Source organism: Canis lupus, chromosome 34 (genome assembly GCF_003254725.2).
Source record: "Canis lupus dingo isolate Sandy chromosome 34, ASM325472v2, whole genome shotgun sequence".
NCBI classification, from domain to species: domain Eukaryota; kingdom Metazoa; phylum Chordata; class Mammalia; order Carnivora; family Canidae; genus Canis; species Canis lupus.
In genome coordinates this window covers 19,264,567-19,285,675 of record NC_064276.1, presented here as the reverse complement: position 1 = coordinate 19,285,675, position 21,109 = coordinate 19,264,567, and the positions used below count along the sequence as shown (strand labels likewise).

General features: G+C 41.2%; 2 protein-coding genes and 1 long non-coding RNA gene across 4 annotated transcripts in view; 1 reads left to right on the top strand and 2 right to left on the bottom strand.

The window, feature by feature from the left end:
• Positions 1–978: 978 nt before the first annotated feature.
• Positions 979–11,030, bottom strand: HRG (histidine rich glycoprotein). Its single transcript, XM_025451385.3, has 7 exons — positions 10,769–11,030; positions 9,013–9,129; positions 8,071–8,161; positions 6,709–6,875; positions 5,677–5,760; positions 3,472–3,573; positions 979–1,945 (listed from the first exon to the last, which is right to left on the bottom strand). The coding sequence occupies exons 1-7, from the start codon at positions 10,997–10,999 to the stop codon at positions 1,067–1,069; spliced, it is 1,671 nt and encodes a 556-aa protein (XP_025307170.1). The 5' UTR covers positions 11,000–11,030; the 3' UTR covers positions 979–1,066.
• Positions 10,563–15,627, top strand: LOC125754317 (uncharacterized). Its single transcript, XR_007408231.1, has 2 exons — positions 10,563–10,813; positions 15,400–15,627. It is a non-coding gene; the product is annotated as an uncharacterized LOC125754317 (long non-coding RNA).
• The window catches only part of FETUB (fetuin B), a 31,073-nt gene continuing 24,482 nt past the window's right edge, over positions 14,519–21,109 (bottom strand). For both annotated transcript variants that reach the window (XM_049105779.1, XM_025451351.3), the window contains 2 exons: positions 15,728–15,811; positions 14,519–15,026 (listed from right to left, as the gene is read on the bottom strand). In XM_049105779.1, the coding sequence (XP_048961736.1) occupies positions 14,646–15,026; positions 15,728–15,811 (465 nt within the window). In that variant the 3' untranslated portion in view covers positions 14,519–14,645. The remainder of the gene's footprint in view (positions 15,027–15,727; positions 15,812–21,109) is intronic.

Sequence of the window (21,109 nt, the reverse complement as noted above, 5' to 3'; positions counted from 1 at the left end):
ATCTCACGGAGAGAATAGCCAGGGCAGACATGTTCATTAGTGGCCTTGCAGAGGCTCTGATAGCTTCACTGTGACTCAGGAGTAGCTGATAAACTAGACCCAAAGAAGGACGTGCATGGGGTTGTAAGCATCTCCCAGCAGGAGAGAGCTAGTGGACCAGTGATGAAGAGTCAGACCTCCCCTTCATGCCCACCACCCAAACACTTGGCACGACATGAAATTCTAGAATGGTGGCACAACTTTTCACGGGGAGTAGCAGGTGAGGGAGCTCCAAGGACTGAGGTTAAGTCTCCTATTAACCTACTAGGATGGCAACCTGAAATGGAAACTAATTTTTTTTTTCTGAAAATAGAGTGATATTTCTTGTGCACCTGAAATTATCGTCACGATTCATACCTGCGGTATTCCTTGCAATTCATAGCCCAAGCCTTTATTGCCTCATAATTGAATTTGGAACTTATTTTTTTTTTCAAAAGGAAATTTAGAGATCTAGAAATAATAAGAGAGAATTTGAATATTTTTTAAAAGATTTTATTTATTTATTTATTCATGAGAGACACACACACACACAGAGAGGGAGACAGGCAGAGGGAGAAGCAGGCTCCATGCAGGGAGCCCAACCTGGGACTCGATCCGGGGACTCTAGGATCACACCCTGAGCCAAAGGCAGGCACTCAACCACTGAGCCACCCAGGGATCCCGAGAATTTGAATTTTGTGTTAGAAGAATAGTCCTTTGACTGCTAAAACATGCCTTCTTGGTATGCCCAGCTACAGTGAAAGTACTCAGTGAGGAAAGACTCTAGAATTAGAGTTAAATCCATGAAAGAAAGAGGGTCAGAGATCTGCGGCAAGGATTTAGTGATCCGTCACTGACTTGCAGCACTGACATATTTCCTCTTCATTCGTCTCTCTCTTCTCATGCCATCTCCTCCCCCACCCACGTTTGCTTACTCTGAATATAAAAATAAGGTAAAAATACTTGAATTTTGCATTCATTATTGGTTGTATTTTATTTATGGCTCTAAGTCAGAACATTAATTTTTCCCCATCGAGAAAATCAATTTTTATTTTGGAAGTGAGTATGCAAAAAATTTTGAGATATTTGAAAAGTCATTCTTAAATACCCCTGGACATGATTCAGAAACTGATTCAGGGAAGGGCTGGATCTCTGGCTTTAGAGGATGGCTGTGGTCTGGCAATGAGAAGCTGGGGAAATTGGCTTCGGGAAGAGGAAGAACTTCATCTTTCTTTAGTGGAGGGAGTCGGTAAACATATCCGATTTGTCTCCGGTGGAAGGGAAAGTGCTTTTTACCTGGACCTCTTTCTTCTGAGTGCTGAGGTGGTGGGCCCTGGCCCTGGCGATGGTGATCTTGGGGACTCTGGCTATGGGGTGGTAGGTCACAAGGCCCATGGTCAAGGAAATCGTGGTCATGGGGATGATGCTTATGGGGATGGTGTCCATGGGGATGGTGTTCATGGGGAGGGGGTCCATGGGGAGGGGGTCCATGAGGAGGGTGTCCATGGGGATGGTGTTCATGGGGAGGGGGTCCATGGGGAGGGGGTCCATGAGGAGGGTGTCCATGAGGAGGGTGTCCATGGGGATGGTGTTCATGGGGAGGGGGTCCATGGGGAGGGGGTCCATGAGGAGGGTGTCCATGGGGATGGTGTTCATGGGGAGGGTGTCCATGGGGATGGTGTCCATGGGGATGGTGTTTATGGGGAGGGGGTCCATGGGGATGGTGCCCATGAGGAGGGTGTCCATGGGGATAGTGTCCATGGGGAGGGTGTCCATGGGGAGGGGGCCCAAAGGGAGGGCGTCCATGGGGACAGGGTCCATGGGGATGATGCCCATGAGGAGGAGGTCCATGAGGAGGAGGTCCATGAGGAGGAGGTCCATGGGGATGGCCAAAATGGTGGTGTTTACCACTGAAATTTCTATGTTCCTGGTAAAGGATACAGAAAAGTGATTATTCCATTACACAAAAGGAGAAGTTAGGTGTGCAACTCAATTTAGCTCAATGGCTCCCAGACTTTTGGATTTCACAAATCAATTTTAAAAATGGGATAGCAAAAAAGTGTTCTCAAACTCTTACCCAGCCAAATGGACATTTAAAATGCAAACAGTGGGGCATCTGGGTGGCTCAGTCAGCTAAGTGTCTGAGTCTTGGTTTCAGCTCAGGTTGTAATCTCAGGATTGTGAGATCAAGCCCTGCGTCAGGTTCTGAATACAGCATGGAATCTGTTTAGGATTCTTTCTCTCCCTCTGCCTCTCCCCCGACTTGAGCCCTCTCTCTTTAAAATAAATAAGTAAATCTTTAAAAAATACAAACAAAAACTAGCATCTACCACCATCATTATTTCATAATTGGAATAATATTTCGATAACACAAGAGTCAGAAAAATGCCTTAGAGTAAAGGGTGGTTCTTTATATGGAACAAATGTTGTATTATGAAATACATATTACTCTTATTTTTCCCATTTCAACATAAAATGGTGAAATTATATTATAGAATGGTGCTTTTCTGTAGACCAACATTTGGAAAACTAGTGCCTTATAATGTACATCTTTAACAGAGTTCTGAGGCCTTATGGTATAAGCATCTCTTTAAAGGATAAGCATTTTACCTCTTCACCCTCCTTCTTGTTCGGATTTTAGTTAAAAAAAAAATCTGTGGAGCCAGGTTCATGGTGACAAACCTGCCCTGCCCCTCCCCACTTTGTTTTATAGTTTGGCACATGGACATTTGGATTATTTTCAGTTTTTGCTGATGTGAAAATACTGTGACGAATGTCTTGGTAGAGAAAAGCTTTCTGATACAGATGTGAAATATTGCTTTGTGCCTTATTTTATGTACCTTTATATAATATGTTTGAGGTTAATTCATTCACCTTAGGTTCTATGCTTAATAATAAAAGCTAGGAACTGAGTCTCGGCACTGGAACCTTCACTACAAGGGCCATTTTCTTTTCCTTTTTTTTTTTTTAAGATTTATTTATTTACTTATTTACTTATTTATGATAGACATAGAGAGAGAGAGAGGCAAAGACACAGGAGGAGGGAGAAGCAGGCTCCATGCCGGGAGCCTGACGTGGGACTCGATCCCGGGACCCCAGGGTTGCGCCCTGGGCCAAAAGCAGGTGCTAAACCGCTGAGCCACCCAGGGATTCCCACAAGGGCCATTTTCAAATTCATTAAAGGTTGATTGAATCGGTTATGATTTTACTTTACAAATCTTACCCAATTTGGATATTTCCCCAATTGGAATTTTTTTATGCTTTTTGTGTCATATCAGCAATTGCACCCCTTTCTCCAGGGGCCTATTCTCTCTGTATTTCGTCTCCCCCCTCTCATCTCTCTGCCTCTGTCTCCCACCACCCCCCAGAGCCATAGGAACAAAACACACTATGTGTGTGAAAATATTTCTTAGTCTGGCACTGCTCATCACAAAGACTACTTAAGCAACCCACCGCAAAGTTGAAGACTTCACAGTTTATGGCAATGTCTTTTGGACTTTCTAAGTCAGAGACTTCTATATCATAGGACAAATCTGCTCTGCAGAATCCAAAGGCCTATAAAGAAAGAAAAGCCCATTAGTGTGTGTATGCATGTATTTGTGTGTGTGTGCAGGTGGTATGAAGGTGCACAGCTAGACTTGTAAACTTTTAGACATTTGGGAAAGAAGATGAGCTTTAGAAAAACCAGGGTGATATTATCAAATATCTCCGCTAGTTATTTAGCAATCTTTCCTAGTCAATACTTGGAGAAAGTGCAAGTTCCAAAGTGGTTCACCCTAAGTTGCTGTGCTTCCCTTCCATGAGTGCTCACTAGCACTGGGCTTCCCCACTGGAAGTCGTGAGGAGCAGCACGTCATTGATGCCTTGTCTTTAGGCCAAGCCTTCTGCAATGAAGACCCAAGTTCCCTGTGCCTAGTGAGAATGAAGAGTGGTGTAGCAGTGGGATTTGTACAACTTTACCCAGCCCCCCCCCCCTTTTATTTTTTATAATTTTAAATGAAATTTTTTCTTTTTTTTTATTGGAGTTCAATTTGCCAGCATATAGCATAACACCCAGTGCTCAAGTGTTCCCCTTAGTGCCTGCCACCCAGTCACCCCCACCCCCCACCCACCTTGCTTTCCACCACCCCTTGTTCGTTTCCCAGAGTTAGGAGTCTCTCATGTGCTGTCTCCCTTTCTGATATTTCCCACTCATTTTCTCTCTTTTCCCCTTTATTCCCTTTCACTAATTTTCATATTCCCCAAATGAATGAGACCATACAATGCCTGTCCTCCAATTGACTTATTTCACTCAGTACAATACCCTCCAGTTCCATCCACGTTGAAGCAAATGGTGTTTCACTCAGTTTCTTGAAGGAAAGTGTTGGAAAGGAGGGAACCAGTATGAAGATGGATTTGTTGGACCCTGGGAAAGTGACCATCTGCTGGCCCTACCCTAAGTACAGAGGCTACTACTGGCTGGCATTCCTATGTCCCAAAGGCTCCTAAACCCAGCAGTCAAAGTTAGACTAGGACAAGAAGAAAATGCTTTCCTAAAAGAGACAGTTAAGCACTGAGGTTCTGAGATCAGTTTTGGAGTCAGACAGAAGTATGTGAATTCTGGCTTCACCATTTACTAGTTGTGTGAGTTTAGGCAAGTTACATAAAATTCCTAACTACCTTCAGGTCGCAGGAGGGCTTAATTAAATGAGATAATGCTACAAAAACACTTAACACTGAGGCCCCTGTTCTCCAGCTGCCATGTTTCTACACTGGGTTTGCATTACCCACACCAAGGTGGTGAAGGATTTGTTGAAGAAGGGAGTAGGAGAGGGAGATATCTCTTCTAGCAGCCACTAAGCAGGATTCTAGAATTGCTTCAGGTGGGAACACTGACCAGCCAGGAACTAATGAATGCTTCCTCTCTTCTGGCCTTGGAGAATGTATTGTTAAACCTCACCATTATCCTGGACTTGAAATCAGAAGGCCACTGTGAAGATCCTATGCCTTAACACTTTCTAGCTAACTGTCCTTAGGCAACTGGTTAAACATCCAGGCCCTTCTGTCTCAGGGAAATGGGGCAGACATTTGCTTCTCAGCACAGTTGTCAGAGGGATACAATGAGGCAATAATACACATGGAGGTGTTTTGTTACTGTAAGTCACCCTACAAATGTTGAATATTGTTAATACAATCTTTCTGCAGGTACATGAGTATCCACTTATAAATGATTAGGGGATAAATCCCATGGGACTGAGCATCAAGAGAATTGGATTCTAATCTCAGCTTGGTTATGAGCATTGGGCTAGGTCCTTACTTTACGGGTCCTCTGTTATTGTCACACAGGGTCACTGTGAGGAGTAAAAGAGATGAAGTGAACGAAGGCTCTTAACACAAGCCAGTTATTAGTTTTAGCTAAGTCTTTAATCCTAGTGGGTTAGAAAAGACCTCAGGCTTAAGTTTAGGTAGTTACTGTGCTTATTCTAAAATCGTACTCTTATGATTCATTTAACATCTCTGTGCCTCAGTTTCTCCATCCATAAGAGAGAGAATAATAATATCTACCTCGTAGGTGGTGGGGTTAATAACATATGTGTAAAGCACTTGGAAGGGTGCCTGACACATGGTGGGTGGTCTCTAAATGTTGCCTAGTTCTTCATAGATGTTTATTATACTCACATTATGGTGCCTGTGAAAATGGTGGCTGACGGAGCAGTTCCTTACAGAGAAGTCCACATAGTAATTGGTTCTTTCCCCTCCTCTCTAGAACAAATTGGATCAAAGCAGTTTCAGGAACATAAAGAGTAAAAAAAAATTGACAGTAGATACCTACTATCCAATATGCTGTAAAGCAACACAGGGATTCAAAATCACCAATATGTGCCCTTTTTCTTATGGCCACTGCCTTTTAAAAATTTATCACATAAGTGATAAGGTAAATACTATTTCACTGAAAATGTCAAATAATATAGACCTAAGTCAGCACAGTGTGAAAAATCACCCTTCCTGCACCCAATCTCTTTGTCCCAGATGTATCACTACCACCTATTTGATTGTTTCTCCTAGCCTTTTCCTAAATATGTTGCCCATATACACGTATATCTAATTAACATAAATGGGCTCAGAGTCTAAGTATTGTTCACCAACCTGCTTTTCCCCCTAGGAATCTCTCCCAAAACATTCTCTTTAGTGATTGCGCTGTGTTCATTCCATGAGTTGTACACACCATAATTTATTTAACTTGGCATTTGCAAAATGCAAGACAGACATCCAAGAGCTGCTTTGCAAGACTACTCTGGCAGGGGAGGCACTTGGGCCCCTGGATTGGAAGGCAGGGGCACTGTCTGGCTTCAGCCACACCACTGGGTGTGCCAAGACGGTTTCTCTGGTGCCTCTGTTTTCTATCATAATACAAGGAGATTAGGACTAGATGATTTATAATGACTCACATAACCGTAATATGCTCTTCTGTCTTTCCCTCTTTTCTTTTTGGGTTTTCCCTCTTCTTCAGTGGATATTTATACTCCCCACAATTCCAAAAATTAGAAAACTGCAGTAAAGCAGCCTTATTCTATTGAGGCTGCAACAGGGCCCTCAGTTTGAAAGGAGCTGGACGTGTGAGGCCAGTGGAGAGGGCCAGTGCCATGGGTTCTGCACCTGCCAGGTTGGAGCTGGGCCCTCAGACACTAGCTGATGTGAGTAGTGACTCACCGCTCTGACAACTCTCTCCAACCGGTCCACTTTGAAAGAGGCAAAATCTCCATTCTCCTGTTTGTACTTCTCAAGGGCTTTGTCAGCTTGTGTTCTGTAAGGCTGAGTATCTTCGAAGAAGTCAAATAGGATGGAACTGTCTTTAGTATTGGCCAGTGCTGAAGAGACTGGAGAAAGAAGATGTCATCTTTGTAGTACCAGGTTGGAACCAGCATTGTCCATGTCGGGACTTAATATACATAAGCATGGTGGCAAGAGTAATGATAGCTTCCGTTTTTCAAATTGAGGGATGGAGGAGTTAAATAAATTGTCTGAGATCAAATCAGCCAATCAGCAGCAGAGCTAAACTTAAACACAGATCCTTCCAATGCTTATGTTTCTGCTATAACCCCATTTAGACACCCCTCCTCCTGTCACTCACAAAGTGTTACTATTTCACTCTGTCTCTCCAAGGAGGGAGACAGTCCCTCCAAGGGACTCCTGTCTCTCCAAGGAGGGAGAGGCATCATTAATACAGTTTCGCCCAGAGAGAGAAGATACAGGTCAACCTTTTTTCAAGGTGACTTCTTGAAGGAGTTGCTTGGTTGCTGAATTTTTATATATTGAATCATGTTGAAATGGACATTTTTAAAAGGAATTTTGTGGTAATTCTTTTTGAAAAAAGAAATAAAATGAGCATGGCATTTAGAGTCAACACTGGTGTGATAGGATCATGTCTTTATTACATTTTGGCTGTGTTCCCAAGGCCAAGTCATTGAACCTCTTTGAGCTTCAGTTATTTCATCTCTAAAATAGAAAGTATCATAATGTTTACCTCACGTAGTCTTGTAAGATGAAATGGGATAACATCTGTGTAACCGCTTTGTGAACTATACAGTTATAGCTAACAGATGTTGAAATCAATAATTGAGGGCTGAGTAGTACACTTCTGCAAAGTGTACTACATAGAGCGCCTTACTTAATTCTAAGAAGGATCCAGAAGGCTAATACTATGATTATCCTTCTTTTACAAAGGAGGAAAGTTTAAAGAGGTTAAGTAAGTTGCCCTCAAGACTATACAACTAATAAGTGATGAAGTTGTAATTCATCACTTATCTGACCTCCGAGCCTACATTCTCTACAATTATGCTGTACTGCCTCTCATAGATTTCTATTCTTGTATCTTGAATTTCTTTAAAGGAAGGTATATCTGTAACAGAAGGAAACTCTCCCCCTTTTCTTCTGAAGAGATCAAATAATTGAATCCATGAAGGCAGGGACCATTTCTGATATGTATATCTTAGCATCAAATGATGGATACCACAGTACGACTGAATTCTACATTAATCTAGAATTAATTAGCATTTTAACAGATGACCTTACCAGAACTTGTGGTACAGTTAAAGTCGTTCACTCTAAGATACTGAGATTCATTCAAACACTTTGTAGCTATTACCTTACACTGTCCGATCACCTGTAAGAGAAAAGGGTTCATGTCATTGCATACTGCTTTCCTCGGGTTGAATGTGGGGAGGGGACAAAAAGTGATGTCACATACTCTTACTATCCATTGAGAATTCATTTTTGTTTTTTCTCACCCAGTCGTCTCTCAAAACCTGTATTTTCTTAGTCTGTTCCCGTGAGCTGGGTACTATAGGCATCCAAAAGCCTCATGAGAGCCGGGGAGAAATGGTTTAAACAGATCATGACCATATCCCAAACATTTTTGAGGGAAAAAAGTGCTAAGACTCCTAGGTATGTAAATGTCTTATTCTCTAGAACTGAAATCTTATATATGTGCTTATTGACCTTTGTGTTCTTTTCCTGTGGTGGAGGGTCTGCCATCTGAGTGCCCACATGCAATGTAGAACAAGACCCTAGTTCTCAAGGTAACTGCGTTAATCCCTTTGGCTATTCCTGCCAATGGGGCCAGGCTTCGTAGGACACAGTCACAAATTCATAGGTTCTTAGGCCCATAGACTGTCAGCCTGAGTGGATCTTAGAGTCCAGCTACCCTAAACCCCTTCTGTTATTTTACAGTTGAGGAGGAAAAGTCTAGCAACTTAGGTAATTTGCCCCAAGTCTCACAGCTGGGCATGTTATCTCATGGGACCGCAATCCCCATGGACTCATCTTGAACTGGGATTCCAGGTATGGCTCTCAGGAGACTATTACTTAAGGTCCACATAGTCTTCATGAGTCAAGAGGCAAAATCTGCTCTTCCTTTTTCACTGCATGAGCACAGGCAGGCAGCCACCCTGAGTAAGCAGAGTAAACAGAGGTCAAGGCAGATAAAAGGAAGAGGATGGTACCCTGCTTACTTACTATATCGGATAAACGTGCAGAAAGAGCTGGCTTGCAGTCATTCCAGTGTTTCCTGGATAGGACTGAACAGTCCGATTCTTTCACATCCAAGACTAAATAATAGACAGCCACAGACTCCTGAGGAATGCCAAAAGAGCAACAGGTGAATAGCTTGTGGGAGCCTAGTGCTTTTTCAGTAAAAGCAGGCTCTTTATTTCTGAAACAGAATTCCTGCTCCTCTCCAAAGCATCACAGATGTCCTACCTTTGTGTCATTTGATCTACTTATTTTGAATACATAGCTTCAAAGAGTTACTTCCAAATGTTCTTTTTAACCGGTCATGATGTTGCTTCCGCCCACAAGCTTTAAAAAGCAAGCATTGAATAGCAGCGCGGGTTTGGGCGGAGGTGTCGGAGGTGCAAGCCCAGAATTATGAGTGATGACAGCCTCCAATCTGTACGTGCAGTTGTGTCCTCTCATCCAGCTCTATTCCTGAACTTGGATTGCTTGCCTTGATTTCAACTGGCCCAAAGCTGAAACCGCTTTCTTCTCTTACAAACCAGCTCTCTCTCAACCTCCCTTGTCTTTTGTGGGAGGCATCATTAATTATTTGTCGTCTTAGTCTCCGGCTTAGAATCGGAAGGTCAACAGTGGTTTCTTTCCTTTGCTTTTACTATCCAGAAGCCAGGCTTTCCATGGCCTTCCTTTGAAATATCTCGTGTCTGTTCCTCATCCTCCCTGCTCTAATCCCCACTGCCTGGGGCTGGTCCTCATTTCCTTCCTCTTGAATGCAGGAAATAGCTTCCTAGTTCACCTCACCTGCCTCCATCTCCCCAGACACCCTGTGCCCCTGCCTCACCCACCCACATACCCTCTTGTCACCACTCAGAGGTAGCACTGTGCCCTACACATGTGGCCAACAGCCAGGAATGACACTAACGATCACTAAATTGCTGGCCGAATCCCAAATTCCTGCAATCCCTCTTGCTTTCTGCAACCTGCAGTGCCTCTGTCTCTAATAGTTGTAACAAGTAGGAATTACTCTGCTTGTCTTCTGTGGTGCTCCATGGTCTGGCCTCCTTGATTTCAGTGGTTCCACCAAAGGGTAGGTTATTTGGGGAGTGGGGCGTGGAGGGAGGCTTCCTTCCATAATCTCTATCAAGCCCTCAAATCCACGCCAAACAAGCATATAATCTTATCATTAAATGAAAGCGGTAGGCTCTCCCTGCTTCAAGATAAGCCTACAGTCTCTCTTCCAACCTGATAGCTGCTCCAAAGCCCATATAAAACTTCTGGAACCCCCACCCCCACCCCTCTGCTTATGTTAAATTACTCCCTGATACCCTCCTTCCTGATTCCCTACTCACATCCTTCTCCCATCCAATTTTAATAGATTCCCTTTCCTGGGGTTGCTTCAGCGTCTATACCGCTCACTTGGCTCTGGGAATGTGTCCCAGCTTACACAGTGTGCCTGTGCCTGTATGTGAGCCAATGATTATTTCCTTGAGGTCCCTGCCTACGGCTGATTCTAATTCTTCTCTGACAGTGCTCACTATTGGACTTGGCTCAGCATACACGCTTATAAGTACTTAGAGATTGATTCATAATTAAGCGCTCTGAATAGCAAATGTTAGTCTGAAGGAAAAAAGAACAGTGTAGAGCAGCAGCAGAATCTAAACTGGAAGCCCTAGCCTAAGCCATTGCATCGTGCAAAGCAGTAAGCCTACAGGCCGGAGCCACAGTGCCCAGCTCAGCTCTAGAGCTGCTGATTCCTCACCGATTCGTCCACATGGGCATCAGCGACCTGCAGCAACTGGAAAAGGTAACCATGCCGCCGTCCCTTATTGATCAAGTCTAGGGCTTTCTCAGCAAAGGATTCAGTAGCATCGCAGTCTGTGGGAATCACAGCACAGGAGCTCGGCAGCGCGACTAAAGGGAGGAGAAGCAGTGCTGCAGGGAAGGCTCTCATTTTGTGAAAATGGGAAAACCAACCCTTGCTATAGTACATCACAGCAGGGAATTTTATAAAGACTTTCTAAAACACACACACACACACACACACATACACACATGCATAATTGATTAAACACAGTCTTTATACATTTCTGTTGTGTAACCGGGGAGAGTCACCTTGAACCCTGGTTAAAATATCTATCAACATGCTGTAAATGATTAGTGGGTCCTGGGGACAGAAAGTCAAGGCATGCCGCTGGTGAGTGGTAGACCCGTGATCTGCACAAAATCTGGATTTTTCTAGTAGTAGCAGATCCAGTGTATGTTTTTGACCACAAGCACTGCCCACATTGGTGTGTGGGGTGGGGTTAGAAGTGAAGCAGTTTCCCTCCATCTGCCTCCCTGTTTCTGCCAGAAAGCTCCACCATCACTCCCTGCTCTGGATTATGGCATTCAACATCCTCAGCAGAAGGTAGCTGCATTACAGGGACGCCTGGGAGGCTCAGTGGTTGAGTGTCTGCCTTCGGCTCGGGGTGTGATCCCGGGGTCCTGGGACTGAGTCCCATATCTGATTCCCCATGGGGAGCCTGCTTCTCCCTCTGCCTGTGTCTCTGCCTCTCTCTGTGTGTCTCATGAATAAATAAATAAAATCTTAAAAAAAAAAGAACAAAAGAAACAAGAACAAAGAACAAAAAAGAAAAGTAATTGCATTATATAAGGGAGGTAACATGTTAAATGGTTAACACCATAAAAGGAACTGAGTTCTGAGTTAAAGAGAAGGATTAAAAAGCTGTTACTTGGGAGTCAGATCCGAATTTCAAACCTGCCCTGTTCTCTTACAGTGTGATGCCGGGTAAGCCATTAAACTTCTCTGATTCTTAATTTTCTGATTTATAAAATGGAGATTCATACCTCTTGGTAGGATTGTGTGATACTTAAATTGGAAACATATAAAGTAACTAGTATAATTCTTGGCACAGATTTGGGTATTGAGTAAATGATGCGATGTATTTTGTTATTATTATCACTAATGTTTCTGAGAAGTTGGCACCTCTTATCATCTGGTTCTCTGTGGCCCCTAAAGTGCACTAAAGAGAATTGCTTTATATGGATGAGAATGGTTGTGAGGGTAGGAATCAAGCAATTTGATGCCCATCCCAGAGAAGGAGTTAGGAACATTATACCTAGGAAGGGCTTGACCTGGGTGGCAGGCCTGGCATTAGGCTGATACCCCACCCCCACCCTTCTAGAGAAACAACCTACCTGCCTGTATTTTTCCTGAAGGAATCTGCCCAGGTTCCCTCCTGGGACCCTGACAGGTCCCTTAAATAGCAGCTCCCCACTTCCTGTTCTCTCTGCAGTGAGTGTCTGAGTGGTTCTCATTCTAGAATCACCTGAGGGACTTCTAAAAATCCTTGTCTAGGCCTCTTCCCAGAGCAATAAGGATCTCTGAGGGTGGACCTAGGTCTTGGTACTTTGAAAACCTACAGGTGATTCCAATGTACATTCATAGTTGAGAACCACTGGACTCTAAACAGACTCTGAAGGGAGGGATATTGTTGGAAGAGAGAGGGAAAGGGGAGGGTATATGAAAAGCAGGCCCCACTTCCCAGAGTCACAGGCTGGCTTAGCAAGTGCTAAACATGGAAGACACATGTTTTGAATTATGCTCGATATTGAACCTGTAGTGTTAACGACACTAGCTTTTGCTTAGCGAAACGGGACCTCTTTAATGAAATTTAGAATGACAGGAGTAGTATGTATGAATCTGGCCAAGATGTCACTAATGGGCTCTAACCTGAGGAGAGGCAGGGAGAAAACTACAGATGAACATGAAAACTTACTATGTTTTGATGAGCTGAGCTCCTTAATTACGCCTTCTATTCTTGCTCTACTGGCCACACCCAATACAGAGTGCCTTTGAGGGAGCTAAAGGCTGGTGGAGGGAAAGGCAGGGGATGGAAAGGCTCCCAGGATGAGGATAACCTTTTCCTACAGTTTGGCTGAGATTTGGATGTGCTCATGCATTCTCCTCCCCTTCCTTCACTGAACCCTCAAGGCCAATACAGTCCTAGTGATGCATTGTGTTTCTTGCTAGACCTGGATTGCGACAGGCCCCGAGACTCTGCATGATGCCCCTACTTCATCATTTTTCCTTCCTAAAGGAAGCAGCTAAGAGTTAACAGCACATGGCTATTGTTAACTGCTTTTAAACAAATGCTATCAAGGCCTATGTGCTTCTTTTAAGAGACGGCTACTAGGTTGGAGGACAATTGTTACACCAGTGATTTCCCTGTCGTATTAGCTTGTTAGGGCTGCCATAAAAAAGTACCATAAACTGAGTGGTTGAAATGGCAGAAAGTGATTGCCTACAATCCTGGTGGCTACAAGTCCAAGATTAAGGTGTTGGCAGGTGAGTTTCTTCTGAGGCCTCTTTCCTTGGCCACCTTTTCTCTGTGTCCCCACATGGCCTTGCTTCTGTGCTAATCTGTGTCCTGATCTCTTCCTATAAGGATGCCAGTCATGTTGGATTAGGGCCCACGCTAATGATCTCATTCTAACTTAATTACATTTTTAAAGACCTATATGCAAATACAACCAGATTCTGAGGTACTGGGGGTTAGGACTTCAGTATATGAATTTTGGGGAAACAATTCAACCCCTAACACCTGTCAGATTTCAAAAGATATGTGTGTATATGTATATGCAGCTATTACATATATTTGGATAAATATATACACACATAATATACTGTATTATATACATATATATTATTAAGTGAAAACATTGGGAATGAATGTCACCAGAACATTAATTTCTATTCTAAGCAAAACTATTATAGGTGTCAAAAAGCTCTCCAACTTGGAGCATTGTTTGGTTCTCCCCAGGCTCAATCGCAGGCCACAGGCACCTGTCGCTTCCAATTACTCCTATTGACAGATGAGTTTATCAAGTTCTGGGGCTCGGAGACTATTCATACAGGTCATAAAAAAACAAAATTCCACCTTTAGGTTGAAAGCTGTGCAAATAACATTTGACCAATACTTGCTGTTTAAATAATTATGGAATATAGGTAGAATGACACTCCAATGAATCCCAGTTTCTTTTTTTTTTTTTTTTAAAGATTTTGTTTATTCATGAGAGACACAGAAAGAGAAGCAGAGACACAGAGAGAAGGAGAAGCAGGTTCCATGCAAGGAACCTGATGTGGGACTTGAACCCAGGAATCCAGGATAATGCTCTGAGCCAAAGGCAGATGCTCAATCGCTGAGCCACCCAGGCATCTCCCCAGTTTCTTGATATCCTTCCATTTTAATCTTATTTTGATCAAAAGACTCACAATGTGCTTTTGCCCAGAAAGAAGAGGACATTTCTGAATATGGCAGTCCCTATGTCAGAGACTTAGCTAACAGGCAGTAAGATTACAGAGGGAGAGGCTGAAGACAGGAGAGGCAGAGAGGCATCTGTCCATGGTGTGTGAGGCCTTGGATGGTTCAGAAGGGATGCAGCCCTGTGTATAAGTCAACGGTGTAGTCTCATTATTTACACTTCCAGATGACATGATGAGACCACAAAGAGTCAAATGATACACTTTATTAGTCACTTTCTACATTTGAGTTCTCTGTCTCCCTGTCCCCATTCTCCAGCACCTCCCTTCTCCCACAAGGCACTGTACCCCCATGGAATCCTCTATATGGTTCTCATGGTGGGAGAATAAGAAGGTTGCCCTGCTGCGCTGGTCCTGGGCACTCAGCAGAGCGTTGTTCTTTGTTGGGGAAAGGCAGAACAACCAGCTTCCGCTCCATAGGTCCCAGGAAAAGGAAGGAAACATCCAGGCTTTCTCCCTGAGGATCTGTGGTGAGATCTAGCTTCACAGGGAAGGCCTCGACAGGGCTGTTTTCCTGAGCACCCTCAGGCTTCTTCTCATCATCTAAGTCAGGGAGATGTTGGACAGATCCCTTAGGCACAGCTTTGGAGGGTGAGTTGGTAGGAGCTGTGTTTTTCTGCTGGAACTCTCCCACCCCAGGGAGGTCCACAGGTCCCTGGCTAGCAGAAGCATTTTCCTCTCCAGGTGCAGGAACCTGAAATATGAACATTTTCAAATTTTCAAATAAGGGAACATTCCCAGGAAAAACTTCTGCCTGTCATGGCTAGTACCAAGCTAAGCTGTTCTGGGACTTTCCGATGTAATGTTTCAAAGGGAGACCAATTAGAGGGATGAACCTCTGGTTAAAGGGTTATAAAGCAAAACCAGACAACAGAAGCTTGACTGCAAATCTTACAAATTCAGAGCTGAACAGTGGTTTGGAGAGGTTAAATGGCTTCTTTCAAGTCCCCCGGGGAACTGTCACCCTGTTTGCAGTAGTGCAGCCACAGCTACTTTTATTGATTGCTTATTCATTGCCAGGCCCAATACAGGGCTCTTCATCTAATTCCTCTCTTTGTTTCCCACAGGGATCTGAACCAGGTGGATGTTGCAATCCCATTCTACAGACAAGGCAACCAAGACTCAGAGAGGGAAGAATGTTCCCAGAGTCACAATGGGACAGGGTGGCCTGTCTCAGTCACCCTCTCAACTATAGTTCTTTCCCTCATAGTAAACAAAATATGACTGACTGGTCTTTAACCTGCCATGCTGTGGGTATGACCTTGGGCCAGGCTGAATAAAGTGATGATCATGGATTTTAGGAAATAAAAAGGAGAGGGTGGGGTGGGGGCAGTTAGAATTTAGCTTATCTGTTCTCTTCTTCACAAGAAGACAAACAATTAGATTGAAAAATACCTGTGGTTCAAAGAAGTGACAAGTCACGGAGACGAACTTTTCTAATTCTCTTTGACCCAGAGAACCTTTGCAAATACCAACAGGCTAAAGAAAGAGAAAACACAATGTCCTGTGAGTATTAATGATTATCAATGATTATAAATAGAAATCAACTTGCTTTCTGCTTTTGTATACACACAACCAATCGACATTTTTACGTTCCTAATGTTATGGGCAGGCTCTGAGTCAATTCTCTCTAGATCATTTTTACCAAATAATCACCCAAACTAGGCTACATATCCTCCAATGATGTGAAACTCAGGAATTATTTTTTAAATTTATTTTATTTTTTTTAAGTAGGCTCCACTGATGACTATGAAATCAAGACCTGAGCTGAGATCAAGAGTTGGGTGCTTAACCAGCTGAGCCACTCAGGCACAGCCCCCCCTTTCCTTTTTGTAAAAAGTAGGCTCCATGCCAAGCATGAGAGGCTTCAACTCATGACCCTGAGATCAAGACCTGAGCTGAGATCAAGAGTCAGATGCTTAACCGACTGAGCCACCCAGGTGTTTCTAAACCCAGGATTTCTTGAGGACAAACCGTTAGAAAATTCTTTGTATTGAGTAGAAATCTGTCTCTACAGGATATCTACCTCTTGGTCTTACTTCTATCTTTGGGTCATTTTGAAAACCTGTTCTCATCTCTCACATAGTAGTGCCTTTTATATATATTCCACCTGTGTTTCCTCAGACAAAATCCTTCTCAGCTCCTTCAACATCTCTTTATTTAGACATAAAGTAATTTTTTTCTTAATACAAATATAATAAATACTTATTTAGAATATGAATAAACAAAAAGAAATAAAAAGACCTGTAACTGCATGAAAGGTACCTGTTTCCCACAATGATCTGATTTCTTTTCCTGTAACTCTTTTTCCTATGCATATATATTTTTCTTCTAGATAAATAGGATTGTTACATATATTATTTTATAAGTCTCTCCTGTCACTTAATAATATATTGTGAAAATCCTCTAATGGCATTAAATAGTTTTCTGTGATCTTCTTTATAACCACTAGCTAATATTCCTCTGCATTATTTAATAAGTTCTTAGTTACTTTCTCAGGGTAAATTCCTAGAAGAGGAATTTTAGAGTCATAGAGTATACATATATCCAAGTACAAATAGAATGTTGTAATGAAATATTGCAAAAAAAATATTGCCTCAATTTCTAAAGAAGAATGCTTAAGAATATTCACATGGAATTTACTAAAATGTGTCTAAATGGATTGCCTGAATATAACTTGATCACCCATGTCCAGACTATAGAAAGAGAAGATTAGAAATTCCTTAGGATGGGAAAATTAATTAATGTAGAAAGTCCTTGGAGAATGGTGCTTTAGTCTCTTTCCTTCTCCAATTCATCACCAAATCATATAGGAGACACTCTTTAAGAGAACCTTCTGGAGACACTGCAGTTACCTGTACCAAGTAGAGCCTGTCTACTCCTATTCTGAGTAGGATTTGCTGAGCTACTCTACTTCCTGATGAATCTAGAGTGAACCACAAAGAGCGAGTTTGTGGTCATGCTTAACATGTGAAGTGTGAGGACATATGGGCTATGAAGATTTGTATTAGCTTTTCTTTCAGAGCATTCTGAAAGCAGGATCTTGGCTAAAGCAGCCTGCTATGGTAGGGTAAGGAGAAAGGGCAGGAAAGGGAAGACTGTTTCAATTGTTTGGAAGAGTAAAAATGTGTGATTTCCATGGGACAAGCAAATGCCATTGGTAGGTCTTTTTTGAAAGTATCTACTGAAGGGACAATCTTCCAGACAAGGGGCATATGATAGTAAAAATCTGTGAGGGCTGAATCTAAGGAGGAGTGGCTCCAAGGAGTCAACTAGAGAATACATCATACTGCCAGGAAAGGATCTCTGGATGAATCCACACCGGTATTACTCTAGAGAACCAGTACTGGAACCTGTCTTATGGAGGGCTAGTGTAGAGCAAGAGAAAACTACAACTGCAGTTATATAAAAAAGACTTTGTACTGTTCACTCTTCCCCGCTCTCATTCTTCTTGGAACTTGGAAGAGCCAGAATTAAACAAAAAATTACAGAAAGGAGAGAAAAAAAATGAAAGAATAGACCTTGACTTCCTTTCTCACAGCAGGCCCTAAGCTCTGAGTCAGGCCGAAGCTACAGAGAGAAAGAAAAGCTTTGCATTGGATCTAAGATAGAAGTGTTGTTTCAGAATTGATTGAGTATAATTTTTTCAGACCTGCAAGTGAATCTTAATTACCTAAGTGAAGTTGAGCTTATTATTGAAAATGACCAGAAAGCTATGGATCTGCCCAAGATGTTATTGAGAAGTGAGGAGTGATCCTACAGAATAGGATGAAAATGTATTCCAATTATTCCTTGAGAAAATTCACTTGACTAATTATACAAGGTTTTTGAGACACACACTTTAGATCCAAAGACACACAGAGGCTAAAAGTAAAAATATTATATATTTATATACACATTTATATACACATAACCAAAAGAGAGCTGCAATGAAACAGATATGAAACAAAGTTGACTTCAAGACAAAAATTGTTAGTAGAGACAAGGAAAACACTTTATAATGATAAAAAGTTCAATTTATTAGGAAGACACAACAACTATAAATATATATGTACTTAACAACAGAGCCCCAAAGAACATAAGCAAAACTGACAGAATTTGAGGAAAATAAAGACAAGTCAACAATAATAGATGGAAACCTCACTTTCAGTAATGGTTAGAACAACTATGCAAAACATCAAGGAAATACAAGACTTAACACTATAAACGAATCATTACAGAACACTCCACCTAAAGACAGTAGAATACACAATCTTCTCAAGTGTGCATAGAACATTATGTTAAATTATAAAACAAACTTCAATAAATTTAAAAGAATTGAGATAATATGGAACATATCGTCCAATCACAATAGAATGAAATTAGAAATGGATAAGAGAAAAAATTGGGGAATTCTGCAAATATTAGATGACATATGCCTATATAACCAATTGGTCAAAGAAAAAAATCACAAAGAAAATTAGAAAATATTTTGAGATGAATGGAAACCAAAACAAAACATGCACAACTTATGAGATGCAGCTAAAACATTGCTTAGAAGGAAATCTGTAGATGTAAACACTATTGTTAAAGGAGAAAAAGAGGTGGGGCATCTAGGTGACTCAGTCAGTTAAGCATCTGCTTTTGGCTCAGGTAGTGATCCCAGGATTCTGGGATCGAGCTCCAAATTGGGGCTCCATGCAGTGAGGAGTCTGCTTCTCCTTCTCCTCCTTCCCCTCCCCCTGCTTGTGCTCTCTCTCACTCACACACACTCTCTCTCAAATAAATAAAACCTTTAAAAGAAAAAAAAAAGGATAGCAAATTGTTTATATAACCTAGGGAAAAAAAAGAACTCATCCCAAAGCAATCAAAAAGAAGGCCATAATAAAGAACAGAGAGAAAATAAATGAACTAGATGATTTTAAAAACCCAGAAAAATAAAACTGAAGGTTGATTATTTGAAAAGATCAACAAAATTGATAAAACTTCAGGTAGACTAACCAAGAAAAAATAACTCAAATTACTAACTCTGGAATTAAAGAGGGAACATTACTTCCAATCTTTCAGAAATAAGGGAATACTATGAACATTTTCCTATGTGCTGAGAAATTAGGTTAACTTGGATGAAATACACAGATTCCTAGGAAGACACAAACTACCAAAAGTTACCCAAGAAGAAATAGAAAATCTGAATAGACCTCTAACAAGTAAAGAGGTTGAATTATTAATAATAGTAAAAAAAAAAAAAAGCCCCAAACTTCTCACAAAGAAATGCTCAGGCCTACTGGTGAATTCTACCAAACATTTAAAGAAGACTGAACACCAATCCTTAACAAACTCTTTCAAAATAAGATAGAAGAAGAGGGAATTTTTCCCAACTCATTCTGTGAGGCTAATGTTAAACCCATGAAAATCAGGCAGAGACAATCCAAGGAAACTAGAGATTAATACTCTTATGCTTATAAGTGGAAAACTTGTAAAAAAATTACTGGCAAACTGTATTTAGCAAAACATAAAAAGGATTAAATATCATGATCAATTGGAATTCATCCCTTAAGTGTAAAATTGTTTTAACATACAATAGTCATTGTTACATACAATAATGATAGATTAAAGGAGAAAAAAACCCCATGATTATCTCATTAACTCAGAGAAAACATTTAATAAACTCTAATACTGCTTTTCTTTATTAAGAAAAAATATTTAGAAGTTAGGAATAGAGCTTTTTCAATTTAATAGGGGACATGCATGAAAAAACTAGAGTTAACATCATATTCAATGATAAAATACTGAATACTTTCCACAGGAATAAGATAAGAATGTCTACTCTTCCCATTTCTGTCTGACTTGTACTGGAAGTTCTAGCCAGAGAAATTAGGTAAGAAAAGGAATTAAAAAGCACACACATTGGAAAGAAAGAAGTAAAGCTATCTCTAAGTGCAAATGACATGATCTTGCATGTAGAAAATCCTAACGAATCTACTAGATCACTATTAAACTACTAAATGAATCCAGCAAGGTTACAGAATACAAGGTGAGTATACCCAAATCAATTGTATTTCTATTTACTTGCAGTAAACAATTCAAAAACAAAATTAAAGAAACAAATACATTATGTTAGCATCAACGAGAATAAAATATTTAGATATACAAATAAGTAAGTATCAAACATTGAAAACTATAAAACACTGTTGAAGGAAATCAAATGAGTCCTAAACAAAAGGAAGGACAATCCATAATCACGGCTTGAAAGACTTAATATTGTTAAGATGACAGTATGTCCTATATTGGTCTACAGATTCAGGGCAATTCTAATCACAATTCTAATTGCCTTTTTAAAATAGAAAATGACAAGCTGATCCTAAAATTATTATGAAAATGCAAGGGATCTGGCATACCCAAGTAATCTTGAATAAGAAGAACAAAATAGGAGGACTCACACTTCTCAATTTCAAAATTTGCTACAAAGCTATCGTATTCAAGATAGTGAGGCACTGGTATAAGGATTGCTATATAGATCCATAGAATAAAATTGAGAGTGCAGAAATAAACCTTGACATTGATGGCCAAGTGATTTTCAAGAAGTATGCCAAGACACTTAAATGGGAGGAAATGATTGTCTATTCAACAAAAATTCTAGGACAAATGGACATTGGCATGCAAAAGAATGAAGTTGAATCACCTACCTTACGCAATATACAAAAATTAACTTAATATGGGTCACAAACCTATACATCAGAACTAAGACTACAAGAATTTTTGAAAAATGCAAAGGAGTAAATTTTAGTGATCTTGGAT